The sequence below is a fragment of the Coccinella septempunctata genome, chromosome 2 (assembly GCF_907165205.1).
Source record: "Coccinella septempunctata chromosome 2, icCocSept1.1, whole genome shotgun sequence".
NCBI lineage: Eukaryota > Metazoa > Arthropoda > Insecta > Coleoptera > Coccinellidae > Coccinella > Coccinella septempunctata.
Genome location: NC_058190.1, coordinates 916228 through 936314, shown reverse-complemented (window position 1 = coordinate 936314; position 20087 = coordinate 916228). Strand labels below are relative to the sequence as shown.

General features: G+C 34.7%; 2 protein-coding genes across 3 annotated transcripts; both read right to left on the bottom strand.

The window, feature by feature from the left end:
• Positions 1-6220: 6220 nt before the first annotated feature.
• Positions 6221-11837, bottom strand: LOC123308511. 2 transcript variants are annotated; one of them, XM_044891204.1, is made up of 2 exons: positions 6773-11837; positions 6221-6384 (listed from the first exon to the last, which is right to left on the bottom strand). In XM_044891204.1, exon 1 carries the CDS (start codon positions 11813-11815, stop codon positions 6842-6844), a length of 4974 nt encoding a protein of 1657 aa, XP_044747139.1. In that variant the 5' UTR covers positions 11816-11837; the 3' UTR covers positions 6221-6384; positions 6773-6841. The 2 variants fall into 2 exon arrangements, with proteins under 2 accessions (XP_044747139.1, XP_044747138.1); XM_044891203.1 differs by having other exon boundaries at positions 6221-6355; positions 6789-11837.
• A 1552-nt stretch (positions 11838-13389) lies between these two features.
• LOC123308514 lies at positions 13390-18171 on the bottom strand. The gene is made up of 2 exons (XM_044891208.1): positions 17688-18171; positions 13390-16160 (listed from the first exon to the last, which is right to left on the bottom strand). Exons 1-2 carry the CDS (start codon positions 18062-18064, stop codon positions 13490-13492), a joined length of 3048 nt encoding a protein of 1015 aa, XP_044747143.1. The 5' UTR covers positions 18065-18171; the 3' UTR covers positions 13390-13489.
• Positions 18172-20087: the final 1916 nt, after the last annotated feature.

The window sequence follows — 20087 nt, the reverse complement described above, 5'->3', positions numbered from 1 at the left end:
GTCACAAGAGCTTGCTACGCCTCTGATAAAAGCGCCGTTGTTATCGATATTCATTTTTCATTCATTTCAAGTTCTGAAGGCAACGATTTTTTCAGCCTAAATCAAAACCAATTACTGAAGAAGAGGCCATGCGTTTGGTACAATTTGTAGCAGCTGATGGGGTTATTACCAGCAGAGCTATTAATGCTACCAACAATAAATTGAAAGAGGAGAGTTGGAGAAGATTGACCGAATCCTTCAACTCTTCGGTTTCAATTTTCCCACATTGCGCCCTCAAATATGGATTAATGAAATCCAATAATTCACTCACGGCACCTTTGCTCAGTTGAATTTTACATGTGAACTCGTAATCATTCAAAATAATCATGTAATCAACTCTTGCTTTATGAACTTTTTGTATTATGGTCTCTTCCGATTCACTTTCTTCATCGAACTCATCAATCATCTCTAATAATTCCATGTCGCTGTCGTCGCTACCCAAATAATCCATTTTTTGAAGTTAATTACAATTCAATTGTCAAAAAACAGCCCTGAAATGCACCCTGATAACAATTTCCAACGCTTATCTCTACCCCCCTCACTGATCGAACTCGACAGATCAAAAAACTGAACTACCGGATATATAATGGGAGACATAGTTCAATTATCAGTGCATTGAAGACTTGAAATCTTCAATCGTTGTTTTTTCAGATTGAATCGGATAGGTACATTGAAATCTCTACCCTCCAATTCCAATATCCTATTTCATATGAAAACGTGAATCCTGCATCATAAAAATCAAACAGAACCTTTGTTTCTCTTTACAATCTTGATAAAGATACATTCTCCTAATGAGGAGTTGAATCATAGGCTTTTACATTTAAAAGAATAGCAAAACAATATTCAGTGAAGAATTTCACAAAGAACATAGTTCGAACCTCAAAGAAATTACATTTGGAAAAAAACGAAAGGAAAACAGAGGTTTGATAGCAATAAATAACTTTCTCATCTCAAACTCACATTAATGTATAAGAAAGAGAAATTTGTTTACATTACCTACATGAGGAAGATAAAATTATCTCTCGGAATTCATTTATACAGAGTGTGGCGTAATGAATGGATAATATTGAGCCTGGGGGTAGAGGACTCTATGGCGGTTCAGAAAAATATATTTTACGTTTAGTAAAAGTGCCTTGGTTTTCGAGATATTCGAGATTTTCGAAAATTCAAGAGAATTACACACTTCGCCACTCGTTTTGCTGGCAAGACTACAAATGAGGGAATTTTTTCAAACTGTTTTTTGGATAGTATTCCTGGATAGATGATCTATCGAATGTAATTCATTATTTTTGAGGCGCATGAATAGTTCTTCATGAAAAAAAGATCTAACTCAACTTTTCCGTTTTGCTAATTTTTTTTCATAAGTTCAACCCAGCGCGGTGTAAAAAATAATATGGTTACCTGAGAGCCAATGCAAGAAAAAACATGCCAGTTTCATTGAGATTCCGAAATGGTATAACTCTCTGTATTCTCAGCATTAAATACAAACTAAATTCCTATTACAATCAGTTGAGGCCTAATTTAATGTAAACAGTGTTTCTAAAATTTTTATTAGCTAAACTGAGAAATGCAAACAGAATGAAGCAATCGTCTATAAAAAGGTATTGAGCATTTACTGAAGCTCATGGTGGCCTCTTAGAGAATCTTTTGTGATATTGAATTCAATGAAACGATACTCATTTTAAAATTGTTGATATCCATGCAATATAAAGCTATGATTCATTAAAAAATGTAGACTATATAGAGCATGTATCAGAACTCATGGTGTCCAATTTAAGCATCATTTGTGATTTGTGAAACTTTATTCAATGAAAGGATATTTTAAAATTGTTATTTTTTCTCGTTTTCTTTTATTATTGAACCCCAACGTTGTGAAATCAATAATTTCAAGTTATGCAATAAATTTCAGCATTTTTGTAACAAGGGTCTTGACTCAATGTAATGAAAATTACCTAATTTTCAGCTTTTTTTCTTAATTACATAAGTGCTGAAATTCACTTCGTTACTTGACATTCGCTTAACAACTATTAACTTTATAACTATAGGGCTTTATAATGAAAGAATACGAGGGAAAAAACCAATTTTAAAATATCGTTTAATTGAATCGAGTTTTACAAAAAGTGTTCAAAGTGTGAATCAGGAGTTGTACTAGATGCTCTACAACTTCTTATGAATAATTGCTTTATTCTGCTTGCAAGTCTCATTTCAGTTGCTAAAAATTAAAGAAAAAGGCTCACGTCAAACTCTGATGCCTTGACTCATTGTAATAGAAATTTATTTTGTATTTAATGCTGAAAATAGAGTGAGTTATACCACTTCAGAATCTCAGTGAAACAGGCATGTTTTCTCTTGCTTTGGCACTCAGGTAACTATATTATTTTTCACACCAGGCTGGGTTGAACTTAGGAAAAAAAATAAGCAAAACGGAAAATTTGAGTTAATTCTTTTATTCATGAAAAACTATTTATGCGCCTCAAAAATAATAATTTACATTTGATAGCGCATCTATCCAGGAATACTATCCAAAAAACAGTTGGAAAAAATTCCTTCATTTGGAGTCTTGCCTGCAAAAAGAGTGGCGAAGGGTGTGATTTTCTTGAATTTTCGAAAATCTCGAATATCTCGAAAACCAAGGCACTTTTACTAAACGTAAAATATATTTTTCTGAACCGCCATAGAGTCCTCTACCTGTAGGCTCCATATTATCCATTCATTACGCCACACCCTGTATATCTCATTCAGTTATACAACACAAAATTTTTTCTATATTCAAGACAAAGGTTTCACTCGAGTATATTTATATTGAAATAATGAAATATAATTTTCAATAGATGCGACATAAATCACACATATTATTTCTGAATTCCTCATGCGGTTCCGGTTAATTTTCAATGTTAAGGGTTGAAAGTTCAACCCCAGAGCCCTTTTTTTTTAATCAATATTTGATGCTTTCGCTCTAAGGAATATTAAGAATAATTTTCATGATGCAGGATTCACGTTTTCCTATGAAATATGAATTTTTAATCCTAAGGGTTGAAAGTTCAACCCCAGAGCCCCATCCGAAGTTAATTTTTTTAATTAATATTTGATGCTTTCGCTCTAAGGAATATTAAGAATAATTTTCATGATGCGGGATTCACGTTTTCATATGAAATAGGATATTGGAATTGGAGGGTAGAGATTTCAATGTACCTATCCGATTCAATCTGAAAAAACAACGATTGAAGATTTCAAGTCTTCAATGTACTGATAACACGGGTCAACACCAAATTTGACTTTGACTGCAAAGCATAAAATTTCGATAGTTTAGATCCTAATTAGACGAAAAAAAAATATATGGCATGAAAAAGTTTGCTTCTGTGTTTAGGAGACTGATTCAACGATAGCATTTACACTAAAAACAAGCAACATGTGGAGCCCATGGCTTGTCTTGATTCCAAACAGGAAAGTCAAAACATGCTTCATAGGCTTCAGAGAGAACGTGAGATGTCTTTAATTCGTATTTCACGTCACGAATTATAATAAATTGACCACATATAAAACAAAATGCATCAGCATCGTATTTACACTTTCTTGACGATATTTGAAGTTTGTCTGGGCTAGTAAACAACACCTGATCATTGTTTATGACTCGAGTGCCCTCTAGCGGCACCTTGTGAACGTAAACACCCCACTCTCATCGGACGATCTTTTTGAATTATTAAAAATTATAAAAAAAATGAAGAACGACTATTAATACTATAACTATCACAAAAGCAAACTTTATACCAAAAAAAGTTATTTTCTTTTCGTTTTTGTGCATAATTAACCGGAAAATCCTAGTATAAACGTTAGGATAAAGAACAAAAATTTTTTTGTAGAGTCGTGTAATTGAACTATGTCTCCCATTATACATCGAATTCTTATGATGCAAACTGAATCAGTCTGTACGCCACTGGCGTCAGCGTTCGGGTATTTCCGGAGGTTAGGTCTGCTATCTTTGGTTCAACCAACAGTTGATATCCTCATATTTGCTTGTCTCCCCTGCAACATCCTGTTATTTGTTTCCTGCAACCGCACTAATTCCTCCCCCTTTTCCAAATCCAAATCTTTTTCCTTCAACAATAAAATTCCGGTTTCTTTCATCACACATCCTTCCTGAGACCAATTTTGAATTGATTTAAAATTAAATCCTTGTTCTTCTTTCGTATTCCAGATCCTCGCTCAACAAATTAGCCCCTACAGTGCTGAATCTGGTACAAAACGAGGGCACATCCTTGTCCTGTCTTTGGAAACAACGACTCTAATTCTAATTTATCAAAATATCTATTTGCATCTTTACCGGAGATAACTATCTTGAAACTCCGCAAAGATACTGTGAATCAAATTTTCCTATTTCGAAATCAAAATACGCCGCGAACACACGATAGAATTAGTCAAACTATACACGCCAAATAATCTCACTATTCAAAAAAATACCTTCAATGGAAACGTCCTGGAAAAAAAAATCCTGACCGCTCTCTAATATCCCGAAAAATAAATAACGCCCTAAAAAAAAAATTATATCACAACAGAAAATAATATTCAATAAACAATGTCCTAAAACCTGCAACTTGTCCTAAATTCCGAACCATTCTGTAAATCAAATATATTGGAAAAAATTGAATCAAACTGACTTAAAATTCCGAAATATCCTGACGTTCACTTGATTTAAAACAATTAAATTGAAATGACCGAAATTCCGAATTAATCTGACGTCCAAATTGAAAAAAATAAAAATATTCAATTGATAGGATTTCACTCTTAATTTCGTGCTCAACTTCTGACAAAACATCACAAAAAAAATTCTTAATTTTCCATATTCGCATTAACTAAATTGATGATAATTTAGCAAGTTTTTTTTTTGAAAGAAACTAAATAATTTTCGAATCCTCTTTTTGTTACTAAAATAACCGATCCATCTACTTGTCACCGATAAACATAAAAATGAATTACTATGCGTGCAAAATAATAAAACTCAATAGAGGACGTTTCTTCTAAAATTTCCGATAAACTACAGTTCCGAATTCAAAACACCCGAACATTCAACTTTGCGTTCAAAATCCTACGTACTTGATACTCAACAAAAATTTTTCGAAATATTCACTGCAAAACCATCAAATTCCTACTTATTGAAAATTTTCAATACCAAACAGTAAGATACACTTCAAAAAAAATTATCCTGAAAACAACAAACAGAAAAAAAAATAAATATTTCACCATCAGCCAAGGATGCACCCACAAACCAATAAAATTCTCCCGAAAAATTAAATTTCAATCTTCAATATTGATCAACTACTGTATCAGTCTTCTTAAGGTTTCCATCAATCGATTAATCAAAACTTTCACAAATTATCAAACCCCTATGCTCTTCACAAATAAAATTTTCCAATTATCTTCCGATTTAAAACTTGATAACTACTACCGATTTTGAAATAAAATTCTTAATTTTCTATATTCGCATTAACTAAATTGATGATAATTTAGCAAGTTTTTTTTTTTGAAAATTCACTTCAAGAGGAAATAACGGAACTTTTCCAACTCTACACAACTTTCTCTAATCTGTCCACAGCCTAATTTTAAAGAGTAAAAAAAAATGTTTTCTCTTCGCAGCTCTGCTTTTCACCTTTCATAAAATAACGCTTAAAATGAATAAACCGACACAAAATGAAATTATTCTTGGTAATAAAATAACTCACAGTTCCTTCATCCGAAAGCCCTCAAATTCCTTGATATAATCAAAACATCATATATTCTCTCAAAAACCCTCAATGGACCACAAAAAATTTTTAAAACACAATTCTCCCAATGCTTTTCACTTCTACAATGACGCCTATCAAATTATTAGATTTGGATAAACTCGCTCCAAAAATAACCAAAAGCTTTGGAAATCAAACTTCTCAAATAAAAGATTTTAGTATTCTACCCCAGAAAAATCAACTAACATCATCCCACCGCTGTCACCAGTGAAATAAAGCACCCCTTATCTGGAGTCAATGGAAGAGCGGCTTTCCACTGAACAAGGGGTGATTATTTTTTAGATGTTAAACACACACAAAATTGAAGGTCCTCTTAAAGGATTCGGCCCGTCGCGCGAAGGACAGGTCTTTGATGGATATTTCTATAATTTTTCTAGGGAGAAAGTTTAAAGGAAACTCATATGAAAATTAACAAATACTCTATTGGAATAAAATTAATTAGTACTTGTCTACAAACACGTCCTTGGTCGATGAGGACCAACTAAAATCTTCAATTCTTTAAAAAAAATTCAAAGAGCGCAAAGCAATAAACATTAATGTTTCGTCAACAAAATCTTGGAATAAAATTCTATTTTCTCAAGCGCACAACAACAATAAAAATATGATCAAAAATCAAATGAATTTTAGAGGAGCTTTTAGGACTCTGGACAAACAAAAATTGGAACTTTCTACCTTTTTCTGCGACCGTCGTTCGCCTTATGGGGCTGCTGGTGAACAGGACGTCGAATTCTTCACACTCAACCGCACTTCCCGCACTTTTCCGTCGTCAACGATCAACCGATTTTTATTACCACAAATAAAAAAAATTATTCCGTCCAAAACTTCGAAACGAATTCTCTACTTCCTCAACACTCATCTTCCCAGTGGAAAAATATAATTCATACGCTCGCCATTAAAACCTTTATTTTCAATTATCTTAGACGCTGAGAGCCCGAGAGGGAATTTCCTCACCCAATACGTCAATATTCCTATTTATTACATTCGGATAAAACTTTACTTCCTCGATTTACAGGAGGATTCTCTTGTTATTGATTAATAGATTTTGACTTAAAAATATCTATAATTTCTTGATAAATTTGTGTATTTTGATTCAACTGCTTGTTAGCTAGCCCTAAAGGAGTTTCTCCATTATTATCTTCAATATCAGGATCTGCTTGTTTCTTTAGTAGTAGTTTTACAATATCTAAATGACCATCTCGAACAGCTAGGTGTAATGGTGTGACCAAATCATCTGTTTGACGATTAACATCATGTTTCTTAAGTTCTTCTTCTACTTTATCCTTATTACCACAAATAACAGCTGCATGAAGAGGATATCCTAATTTTTCATAGGCTTTACTAAGATTTTTTTGCGACTTCGATTTCAACTTCGATATAAACTTCGAATTATCAAATTCAGACTTTTTCTTAAGAAAAGGAAGAACTTCTTCTTCAAGAATCGCCCTTTTTTTCTCATTTCTACCTAAATCGCCATAAGCATTAGCCAAGTTTCTTTTTGCTTTAGCAACTTCAACGTGATCATCGCCATAAAATTTCTTAAAAATAGGAAGAACTTTTTCTTCAAGAATCGCCTTTTTTTCCTCATATCTATCTAAATTGCCATAAGCATTAGCCAAGTTTCTTTTTGCTTTAGCAAGTTCAATATCGTCATAAGCAAGATTTTCCTCAAAAATCCCGCAAGCCTCCTCCAGATAATTCTTTTGTTTCTCATGATCTTCTAAATCTCCATAAACGACACCCAAGTTTCTCAGTGTCTTAGCAATTTCAACAGGTTTATCGGAGTGATGTTCCTCAAGAATAGGTAAAATCTCGTCTTCAAGAATCGCCCTTTTTTTCTTATATTCATCTGAATCGCCATAAGCATTAGCCAAGTTTCTTTTTGCTTTAGCAAGTTCAATATTGTTCTTTCCAAGTTCTTTCTCAAAAATCCTGCAAGCCTCCTTCAGATAATTCTTTTGTTTCTCATAATTTTCTAATTCTCCATAAACGACACCCAAGTTTCTCAGTGTACTAGCAATTTCAACAGGTTTATCGGAGTGATGTTCCTTAAGAATAGGTAAAACCTCGTCTTCAAGAATCTCCTTTTTTTTCTTATATTTACCTCTATCGCCATAAGCATTAGCTAAATATCGATTCATTATAGCAACTTCCAAGTGCTCGTCTCCTAATATTTTTAACGATTCCAACGCCTCTTGCTCAAATTTGAAAGCTTTATTATATTTTCGATCCTCAAATAATTTTTCGACAATCTTACGCGGCAGTTTGCTAAATTCATTCACTAATTCATGGTTACTACTTGCATAACCCCAAACAGACATAGGATGGTCTACATCACATTCTTTAATATTATCTCTCCACAGTCCTAGTGCTTCTCTTAACACCTCTTGGTCTCTATCCACACCCTTTAAATTTATTCTTATTACTTCTTGCACTAATCTATGAATACTTAATACACTTTGCTGTTGCCCACCATTTACCATAGAATAATTCACAAGTAACCTAGGAGCTAACCTTAACTTTTCTTCACTTTCTGCTAAACTTAAAAATGTTTCTCTACTAATGTTTTCAGGTGCAAAGTAAGAAATAGTATCTAAAATCTTTAAAGCTAATTCTCCATGTTGTTCATTACTAGCTATTTTATCAATTGTAATTTTCCAAGTTGTAAAAGTTGTTCTGGCGTAGTGATTATCGATTCCTCTAAATTCGTTCGAGTCAAGTAAATCTTTTGTCTTTTTTTCATATTCTTTCAAATAATCATTAATTCCAAATTCTCCTGTTACTCTCTGGTCTTCAATATATGCTGTTGCTTGTTGTATAGCTAAAGGAAAACACTGTAGTTTTTCTACTAAATTTTTTATCTCTTGGTCTTGCGACTCATCTTCTTTAGATATACCTAGCCCTGTTTTCACAAATTCTATTGCTTCTTCTAACTCTAATTCTTTTAGGTCTATCAATTCTATTCCTTTTCCCCACTCTCTAATACGAGAAGTAATTAAAAGGTAAGGCTTGTTAGCATTAGGAGGTAAATCACGATGTGGTAAAAATGTATTCAAGTCATCATTTTTTTCAGCATTATCAAAAATAAATAAACTTTTCCTCTTTGCAAAAAAACCATATATCTCTTTAACAATAGTTTCTATTTCCTTTTCTTTTCTATCTTTATCCATTATAGGAATACATACTTTATCATCTCTAGCTAGATTAAGAAAAGAGTCTTTAAGAGTATCATTATTTTCAGCATTTATCCATATAACATTGCCATCATAATCATTACAATGATCATAAGCATACTTTCTAGCCAATTCACTTTTACCTATTCCTCCCAAACCACTAATACAGGTCATCTGTGATATTACTGTACCCTTATTTTTACCTTGGTTTCGCTGCAATGCTTTATGTAAATCACTTAACTCTCTTTTTCTTCCAGTGAATAACGTTACTGGATCTTTCATATTAAACCAAATTGTCCCTAAAATATCTTCCCTTATTCCTTCAAAAAAAGTCTTTCCTTCCTCATGTGAGAAAAATTTTCCTTTTTTGGCTTTCATCCAATCCAGCATTTTCTCCAAGAACCTACCATAAACATTTTTTATATCAATTGTGTTAAATTCTTTACCCAACTCGTCTTTAATCATTTCACCAAGCTTATCTTCATTTGGCTGATTGACTGCAAACCTTAATTTTTTTAAAAAATCTTTTATATTTTCTTCTATTTCTTCGATACTATCGTTTGGCAAGTTAAATTTAGGAAAATTGCTGATATAAAATTTATACTCTTTAAGTATGTTCAAATCAAACTTGAGCTCCTCAAGTTTAGCTTTTAATTGAGATCTAAAATCATTTAATTTACCTGGTAGTTGAGTATCGCTCAAAAATTCTGAGCTAAATCGAATCTCGTCTTCGTTTTCAATCAATACATGTTGGGCTAGTTTATCGATATTTTTGCTAATAATTTGGTCTGCTCTTTCTATTATTACAACTAGATTTCCTTTGGATTCACTTTCTTTTAGCAAAGAACTAAATTTTTCTACAAATTTGGATTGGAGATTGATATCTCGCTTTCCAAAATCCTTAAACAACGTCAATTCTTTTTCCTTTATTTTTTCCCAAAAATTATCCTTATCTACATATATTTCCTCACAAGTTTTGAAGTCTTTATAAGTTTCAAACTCGCATTGTTTAAGGTTAAGCTCCGGAAACCTTCTTAACTCTTCTCTAAATTGTTTTAAATTACCTGGCAATTCATAATTCTTTAAAAATGCTGTGCTGAACTTGATCTTGTTATCTTTTTTTATTAATACATAACCAGCTAACTTTTGAAAATTATTCTTTATATCATGCTTTCTTTTCTCAATTTTAATGACCTTATTAGGTTGACTTTTTATTAGTTTAGCAATTTCCTGAGCAAACCTTTCTGGATTTGTTATAAAAGGTTCATCATCTAAATTAAAAGACTTTCTCCGATCATCAAATACTTTTTTAAAAGCGGCTCGAAGATTTTCAGCCCTTGAAGACAGTTGCTGTCCTTTCACGAAATCAACACTTAGTTTGTAACTTTCTTTATCAATAACTTCGTCTATCAACGCACTTTGATATGATTTGAAAAGATTACCTACTCGATCTTTTTTTGGAATATCATCGTTTATAGACTTACCATCTAATACACATTCAGCAAGTCCCTTTGCTAGATTAGTTAAATCAGGAGCGTTTCTTAATACTGAAAATATCTCCTCCCTTCCGGTGAATTCATCCTTAAATTGAAAAAGCTTAGTGTTTAAGATTTCATTTTCATCCGTCTTGTGATCAAAAATATCTTCACTTAGCGTCAGATTGCTTCTTTTATCACCAAATTTAAAACCAATATTCGTACAGATAATAAAATCTTTATATTGTAAATTACTATTCTTAAACTCCTGATTTTGTTGGATTTTACGATAAGAAATAAAGTATTTTTGTAGACTAAAGTCTCCTTCTGTTTCTGTAAGTAAATCATTAACAGAGATCTTTTTATCCTCATCTTGTTTATGCTTAGCCTGCAAAAATCTCCCTACCCTTTCTTCCGTTCCATCTGCGTTATTCTTTTTATATTGAAAAACCAAATCATCAAACTTTTTAGCTGCATCCATTTCTGTTGCTAATTCAAAAAGATACCCTCTGTCTAATCCTCTTTTCACAAACAGCATTAATAACTTTAGCTGATAAATATCTCCATGTAAGGTATGCACCAATCCAGATTTAGAATATTCATTATTTGGCCCCTTCACTGCTTTAGGTTCTTGTATTTCCGTTGATTTTTTAGCACTACTATCATTTAGCGTACTTCCTTCATAATCAAGCTTAGCTTTTTGCTGTCGTAATTTCTCCGCAAATTCTTTTCTCATATTGTTTAAATCATCTGAAGTTAGTTTATAATCTTTCAATGCCTGTTCAATTTCTAAGTTAGTCTTGCCAGACTTAATTTCATCATTAATTATTCTCGCATTCTGTAAAGCAAATATTCCACAATTATATCCATCTTCTTGCTGCTTAAATTTGGGATTACTGATCTGAATTCCTGGCATTGCTGAGTTTAATTTATCATAAATATCACTTGTTATTTCATCACCAAAAGAGTTAATGTAGTAAGCAGAAAATTGCTGATTTTGATTAATAATAACCAGTGTTACCCAATGATTACTACTCAAATTGATAATAAATATCAGTGATTGTTTACTAGATGCTTTTAGTATTTCTTTATGTCGTTTTAACTCAACATCTAATTGTCCTACTGATCCAATCACTTCAAACAGTACATTACTATTTTCTCCGTACCACCCATAAATCCTTGCAATATTAGCAACATCTTCCTGCGTCAGCCATACTTCATAATTTTGCTGATTTAATGTTTTTTCAGCAAATTGAGAGCTAATGTCCTGATCGAATTTTTGCCTTTTATTAGGAACAGGTGGAGGTTGTTTACCTTTCCTTTTATAATCCTTTTGCCCAGATTGATCTTGCATTTGAATGATACTGTGTTTATTAAACAAAGGAACAACGTCTAAACCAAAGACACAGAACACACCCACACTTGACTCACTTTATGACCAAAGATCATGATATAAGAATAAGTGTTCTTATATCATGACCAAAGATTACAGATTGATTACTTATTGATTATTTATTATCTTGGTGTGTAATATCCAGGGCAGAGATAAACTGAGAGGAGCTGTGTAACTGAAGGTTCTCCACATTTGCACTATTGGCAACAGGCAATAGAAAAAGTGGAGAACTGGAAGTATAAAAGAATTTCTAAAAATGGCTCCTTGAAGGAAACCAAACCTCCTTCACAAATAGGATGGCAGATATCCCTTCAAGCCATAAGGCAGATCTGGCTGACTTTAAAAAAAAAGGGTTCACTTCATTAGCACCAACACAATTAAATCAGGACCCATTGGAAAATTTGTTTGGTGCTATTAGGTATGGCTGTGGATGTGGGGACAATCCCACTGTACCACAATTTATTGGCAGCCTCAAGTTGCAAATTTTGAACGGTCTGACCAATCAGGCCTTTATAGCAAAAAATTGTGAAGATGATGATTTTGCCCTCATTTCTAATTTAAAAGCGTTTATAAATGTGAACGTGAAGGAAAATGATCCTGGGGAAGGAACATCATCTGCTTCTGTGGTACAAGAATCGTGTTCGATCTTGTGATATTTTTCACTCGATCTACTTGTGAATTGAGTTGAATAAAAACACTGAATAACCTTATATCTATATTCGTTGGATTTGGTTACATGATTGATGTGAGTGAACAGACTTCTTATTCTAGAATGACGCTGTGTGGTACTGATACGGCCCCTATATTCGTGGACAGTACGGAATGTAGAGAGTTGAAGTGCAGCCATGAACGTAAACGTTAACGTTATAATTGACATCTACGCATGCTCATTCGTCAGTTTTTAACGTTAACGTTAGCGTCAGCTTTACGGCCTACGTAAACTAGCGGTCTCCCACGTATACCTTAAACATCGACGTACGTTAACCGAACGTTAAACGAGTAGCACCGATGACTTGCGAATGGCCGAATTTTGATTGTTAAATGCAATTCTCGATAACCTCAAACTGTCATTGTTTACATTTCCTGTGTATTTTCTCATAATGAACGAAAATTATAGGAAATCAGCAATGACTTGAAAGTTATCAAAAGGATTGAGTTAAATTACTTTGTTATCAGACTATATTCAGTACATAAGGAAATGGCTGAATCTACACTGCATGTCTCTAACACTTGAACATTTCATTGATAATAAAATACTTCCAAGCTGAAAATTCTCTTTATTAGGCATATGAATCATTAGAACATCAATATTCCAAATGTTATTCCAGCTGTCGAAGCTCAATATTAGATAAAAGAGAGTTCACGCGAAACGAAAGCAAAATCAAATTGATAGGTTATGTTTAACGTCTGACGTTTCATGAAGGCAGCACTTCAACTCAAATTTCATCACAACACGTAAACGTTATATCTGACGTTATTTCTCACGTTAACGTTCAGGCTAACGTATTGTGCACACTTCAACTCTCTTGTATATGCGCATGGTACATATGAGTTAAGATTTGAATGTAAACAATACATGCCGCCCCCCTTGAAAGGGTTGGCTTTCAACAATATAATGATAGCTGACTTATTGTTCTAAGAGTTTATTGGTAGAACACAAATCTTCGACACTGGTCTTTTAAAGACTCCATTAGCGGTTTTCACATTCACAACACGCACTATTCCGTCTTTGCCGGGAAACACATCGATGATACGGCCCATTTTCCAGCATAAGGGAGCTGTGTTGTCGTCTTTGAGTAGCACCAAAATGCCTGTTTCCAGATTGGGAGTAGATTGTCGCCATTTCATTCTTTCTTGGAGATGGTTCAAGTGTTCATGTGACCATCTTTGCCAAAAATGTTGCATTTGTTTTTGAATATTCTTGAAATGAGACAAGCGGTTGCTTGCCACATGTCTGACGTCATCTTGAGGTAAAGTGGTCAATGGTTCGCCAATAAGGAAATGACCAGGAGTTAGAGGTGATAGATCATTAGGATCATTAGACATTGGGGATAAGGGTCGGGAGTTGAGAACTGCCTCAACCTGAGTTATTACAGTGTATAGACCCTCAAAAGTCAAATGAGAGTTACCAACAATTCTTTTTAGATGAAATTTTGTTGATTTTACGCATGCTTCCCACAAACCTCCGAAATTAGGAGCATGTGGTGGAGAGAAGTGCCAATTTATTCGATTCAAATTGAGAAAGTCATTGAACTGGCTATTGTTCTCGAGGTTAGATAAAACAATTTTCAATTCACGTTCAGTACCTACAAAATTAGTTCCATTATCACTATAAATGTCGGTGCAAACACCCCTTCTTGACACAAATCTGGTTAGGCATTTAAGAAATGACTCTGACGAGAGATCTTCAGACAGTTCGAGATGAGCTGCTTTTGTGACGAAGCAAACGAAAATGCATAAATAGCATTTGATAATTTTTCTATTTTTCGTTCTGCCATCTTTAATGTGAAAAGGACCTGCAAAATCTATGCCTGTTGTTGCAAATGGGCGTTGTGGTTTTAAACGTGAATTTGGGATATCTCCCATTTGATATCGACTTTCTATTGGTTTTGATCTGAAGCAAGTTACACACCTGCGTAAAACTCCTCGAACTGCGCTACGTCCGTTGATTAGCCAAAATTTTGATCTAACAGCTGCAAGAGTAGCTTGAGCACCTGCATGTAGATGCCTCAAATGCTCATGCCTTATTACCAATTTAGTGTAATTGCAATGATGAGGTAATAGAATTGGATGCTTTTGGTTGTAAGTGAGGTTGGAATGTTTGAGTCTTCCTCCCACTCTGATCAAACCATTTTTGTCCATGAATGGATTCAAAGATACAATTTTACTATTTGGGGATATCTGTTTGTATTTTTCTAGAGATACAAACTCTGAAGGAAATGCGTTCCTTTGAACAAGTTTACATATCGTATTAAGAGAATTATCGATTTCAGATTTTGATAGTTTACCTGCAAAACGATTTTCAGGAATTGAGATTTTTGAGTTATTTATAAACCGTTGGCAGAAGGCTATAACTCTGTGGAGTTTTGTGAGTGAAGAAAACCGATCAATGATACTGATATCTTGAGAGTCTGTCATTATGATTAGAGTAAGATCAGTTTTTTTGATTTCAGGAATTTCCGATTGGGGCAAAATATCGGTTTTGGGCCAGAAAGATTTTTCTCGGGATAACCAAACAGGACCGTTCCACCATAATTTGCATTCCATTAATTCCTTTGGATTAATGCCTCGTGATATAATATCTGCTGGATTTGATTCTGAGGGAACGTGACCCCACTGATTTTTGTTTGAAAACTGCTGTATTTCAGTTACTCGATTCGCTACAAACGTTTTGAGTTGATGTGATTCAGTATTTATCCAAGCTAATGCAATACTGGAATCACTCCAATAATAAGTGTTATCAATTTTATCAGACATGGCTTGTAGAACCTTTTGAGAGAGCTGAATACTCAAGAGAGCCGCGCACAGTTCGAGTTTAGGTAACGTTATCATTTTAAGAGGTGCGACGCGAGATTTTGCGCAAACTAAATGAACATGAATTTGATTGAATTGATCAACTGATCGAAGATAACAACAAGTTCCGTAAGCTTTTTCCGAAGCATCTCCGAAACAGTGTAATTCAATGGAAATAGGATCTGAACAGATTATGTGTCTGGCAACGTTTATTGAGTGTAAATAAAGTATTTGACTAGAGAACTCAATCCATGCAGAATGTAAATTGACTGGGAGACTTTCGTCCCAATGAAAACCTAGTTGCCAAAGCTTCTGAATGATAATTTTGGCTTTGATTGTACAAGGTCCTATAAGACCTAAAGGGTCAAAAATTTGAGCCACCACTGACAGTATTGTCCGTTTTGTGACATTAGATGATTGATTATAGGATACAGTGTATTTGAAAATATCATCTGCTGAGTTCCATATCAAACCTAGCGTTTTAGTTGTTTCATCATTGTTAATAAAGGTTTGCGTTGATTCAGATTTAACTTGAGTGATGTGTTCTAACATTTCGGAATTGTTTGAGACAAATTTTCTTAGATTGAACCCAGCGGAACTTAAGATATGCACTAGTTCTGACAGAACTTTCTTTCCATCTTCGATGGAATCGAAGCCGGTTAGTAAGTCATCCACATAAAAACTGGACTTGATAACTTGACTAGCTTTAGGAAATTTTGTTTCATTTTCCTTAGCAACTTGGAATAAAGCTCTAATAGCAAGAAATGCAGCGCTGGCAGTTCCATAAGTAACTGTGTTTAGCAAAGATTATAGAGTAGAAAGATAGGAAACGAAGCGACTAGAGTGATGTGAGCGCCATCTGTGTTTCAAATGTGTTTTTAAGACTGGTTAAAATTTTAATTCGAGGGACATATGAAATTTTGCGAGATGTCAGAGTCAAATGGCCATTTTGATCAAACCGGTTTTGAATGTTTTGATTCTCGTATCCATAGACAACCTCGTATCGCCTTTTGTTTTCCGAGCCCGTTCTAGTTGCTGATTATTGAAATTTTTGTCTAATTTCTTGGCGAAACCTCAGAATATCGTTCGAAAATTATTGTATGGTGAAGAACTGTGGATCAAATAAAACGAATTTTACTAAGGAAAATGGGAATGTAAGTATTAACTGGTAACATGTGACTCGGTCATTCATTGATTTTTGTTTTCAGTGCTACGAAGTGGATAAAATTTTCAGGGCGTAAAGGCCTGCAAACACTACTGACTACACCTTGTGCAATGAACATACTGCAAGTCGATTGAGAACTGTTTATCCACGTGAATTGTTATATGCAGGAAGCATCCCTTACATGAAGGGCTCATTTAGGGGAAATTATGACTTTTACACCAATTAACCTTACCTTCCATTCAAAGATTCTCAATATTGCCTTCAATATATTCAGAAATGCAAAATTTTATGGATTTCGATTTGGGAATCGGGTGACTGTCAAATTGTTGTTTGGAAAGTCAAAGTTTTATGAAACCTTCTGTGAGTGTTCATTCGTCAATCGATTTGTATATTGTATCGTGACCATACTATGAAGAAATCATGAAAAAGCATGAAGAAATTATACTCACGGACTTGAATACAAGGCTTGTATACCTCTGTAAGGTTTTTTTCAATTGTGGTTCTGAAAATTTTGTAAATAATATGTAAGTAACGGAAATATGTATCCTCTGACCTAAATTGGTTCATATCAATTTCTGATATAAATTGTAAAAATTCAACTCAGTTTATTAATTCGAAACTTTTTCACAGAAAAACACCTTTCACGTAACTATAGCAGATAACCATGTACTCTTGTCTCCTAGTCAAAGCTAGATTTATTCCCGGTAACGGGATACAGCAATGAATGAATGAATGAATGAATGAATGTATTCGTTGTCCATAATTTCAAATTTTTGTAAATTTTTTATAGATTGCAAATAGAAATTTATCACATCCAACAGCGTATTTCATTGATACCAATCGATTCCAAACAATGTTCAGATGAAAACTAACATCCTGGTCACAAAACAAAACCATCCTTTTGTTTGGTCGCTCAGGATGTTTGTTTTCTGGTCTCAACAACGTCAATATTGAAATTGAATACAAGGAATAGAATTCGAATTTCGCGCCCCTCAATTATAAAAGAGAAAACTGTTATTAAACAGTTTTTCTGTATTGATAATACGTTTTCAGCGCCATCTCATTGTCAAATGTGTTTTCACTGGCCAAAATGTAGTCGGTTTTTAGTACTAGCGATATGAGGGCGTTTCCTATCTTTCTACTCTATAATCTTTGGTGTTTAGTTTATAATGACAAAGTTCTTGAGATTGGTCTGAACGCCATAATATTCGTTGTAGATCCCGCTGATCGGGTCGTATTTTTACCATTCGATACATTTTCTCTATATCAGCTGTCACCACGTACTTGTAAGTTCGAAACCTAATAACTATTGTAAACAAATCGTTCTGTATCGTGGGACCCACTTTTAAAACATCGTTCAAGGAGATGCCACTTGAAGTTTTTGATGAACCGTCAAATACAACACGAAGTTTTGTCGTCGTGCTGGATGTTTTCATTACCCCATGATGAGGTAAATAGAAGATTGTATTTCGAATTGAGTCATTCGACGTATTTATTTTGGTCATGTGTCCGAGGTTCTCGTATTCATTCATGAATGAGACATATTGTTCCTTCAATTCAGGATTTTTTGAAAGTTTTTTCTCAACGGCATAGAATCGTTTGAGTGCGACGTCGAAAGATTCACCAAGCTGGTTTATGCTTTCCTTTGTACTATGGAGGGTACCCTCCATATAGGTATTATAGGTCCATGGTTGAAAGGTGTCAGTTGACACCTTTCACTGACAGTTGTCAGTTTTGTCTTGTTCAAACCAGAGATATATCTCTGGTTCAAACATTGAACTCTAAGGTTGCGTTCACAAACTTACTCAGAGCAAGCTCTTAGTAAGCTCTGATTACCCGAAGCGTTCACAAACGTACTTTTAGTTCCTCAGAGTATGCTCTCTGAACATGACCATACTCATACTCTACTCTCGGAGTAAGTTTATGAACACACCCTAAAAGATACATAATACAATACAAATACATAATGATGTATTTGCGAAGGTCCCACATTAAGCTTTTTTGCTTCTTGAGTATGTCCTCTGATTATTCTCCACTTCTTGATATCAGCAAACTTTATTGATAATGAGGATAAATTCAGATGCATACCACCCGACGATATGAATATCGACAAGTGTTACGATCCGAATTGAGCTAGCCAGTTTGTCATCGTCAAGGCCCCCAAATGGAGTACGCTCCACCGAAGAAAAGCAGATGCTGACCATGGTTTCGGCCTCATTTGGCCTCATCAGAGCAACATAGCATTTTTCCACGGTGGAGAACGTTTGGAATTGATGGAACTTTATTCAATGTTGTTATGTTCTAGTGGGTATTATTTATTTACCCACAGCGCCATCCAACATGAAACGGTATCCGATTCAATCCCCCCCAGATAGAAACCAAGACGAAGACAATAGCATATGTCCCATATTTTCCCTAATTCAGTACGCCGGTTCGCCTTGCGAACGTCGGACGTATGACGGGAAGTTTGAGACTCGCTCGGTTCTCGACAGAATACGATGCCGGCGATACAATAATGAAGAAAATGATCACGCCTAAAACGTTCTCCACCGTGGAAAAATGCTATGTTGCTCTGATGAGGCCAAATGAGGCCGAAACCATGGTCAGCATCTGCTTTTCTTCGGTGGAGCGTACTCCATTTGGGGGCCTTGACGATGACAAACTGGCTAGCTCAATTCGGATCGTAACACTTGTCGATATTCATATCGTCGGGTGGTATGCATCTGAATTTATCCTCATTAATTTATTCATTGCCTCACTGTTTTAGGCGTGATCATTTTCTTCTTTATTGATAATGTTGCCATTTTAGGTTCTTCATAAAACTTACTCAGTGTAATAGTGCAGAGATCATTTCAGAGACTTTCCCTTTCTCTATGGATCATTCTTAGTAATAGTCAAGTCAAAAACATTAGTTATCATTAGATCATTACTACGAACAAACTTATAATTCCCTCCTTTTCTCAGTGTAATAATTTCATTACCTTCCTCTACATCTACCCGTTACCACAATAATTTCTTTATCCTTTTCAAGGATGTCCTATGCATACAGGAGACCCACAGAGATGGTAACCAAAAGAGGCCCAGAATCCAGGGAATGCGGCTTGCTGCCGAGAGGCCCCATAGACAATACGGAAGCGCAATTTTTATTAAGCCTGACATGCTCGTCCAGTCCACCAATGTAGCCGACGAGAATGGAATCGAGATATTAACAGTAGAACTGAACAACTGCACCATTACCTCTGTGTACAAACCACCACGCACAGATATAAGGGCCAACGACTTCTGTCCACTCGATGCAGATAGGACGCACTTCGTAGTCGGGGACTTCAACAGCCACAGCAGCCTATGGGGATATCATGACGACGATAGAAATGGGGAAGCAGTGATCCAGTGGGCAGATGCAAGCAAACTAACCCTCTTGCACGATAATAAGCTGCCGGCCTCCTTCAATAGCGCCAGATGGCGGAGAGGATTTAACCCAGATCTGATGTTTGTGAGTGATCGGATAAACTCTCAATGCGTCAAGGGAGTATGCCCACCCATACCAAACACACA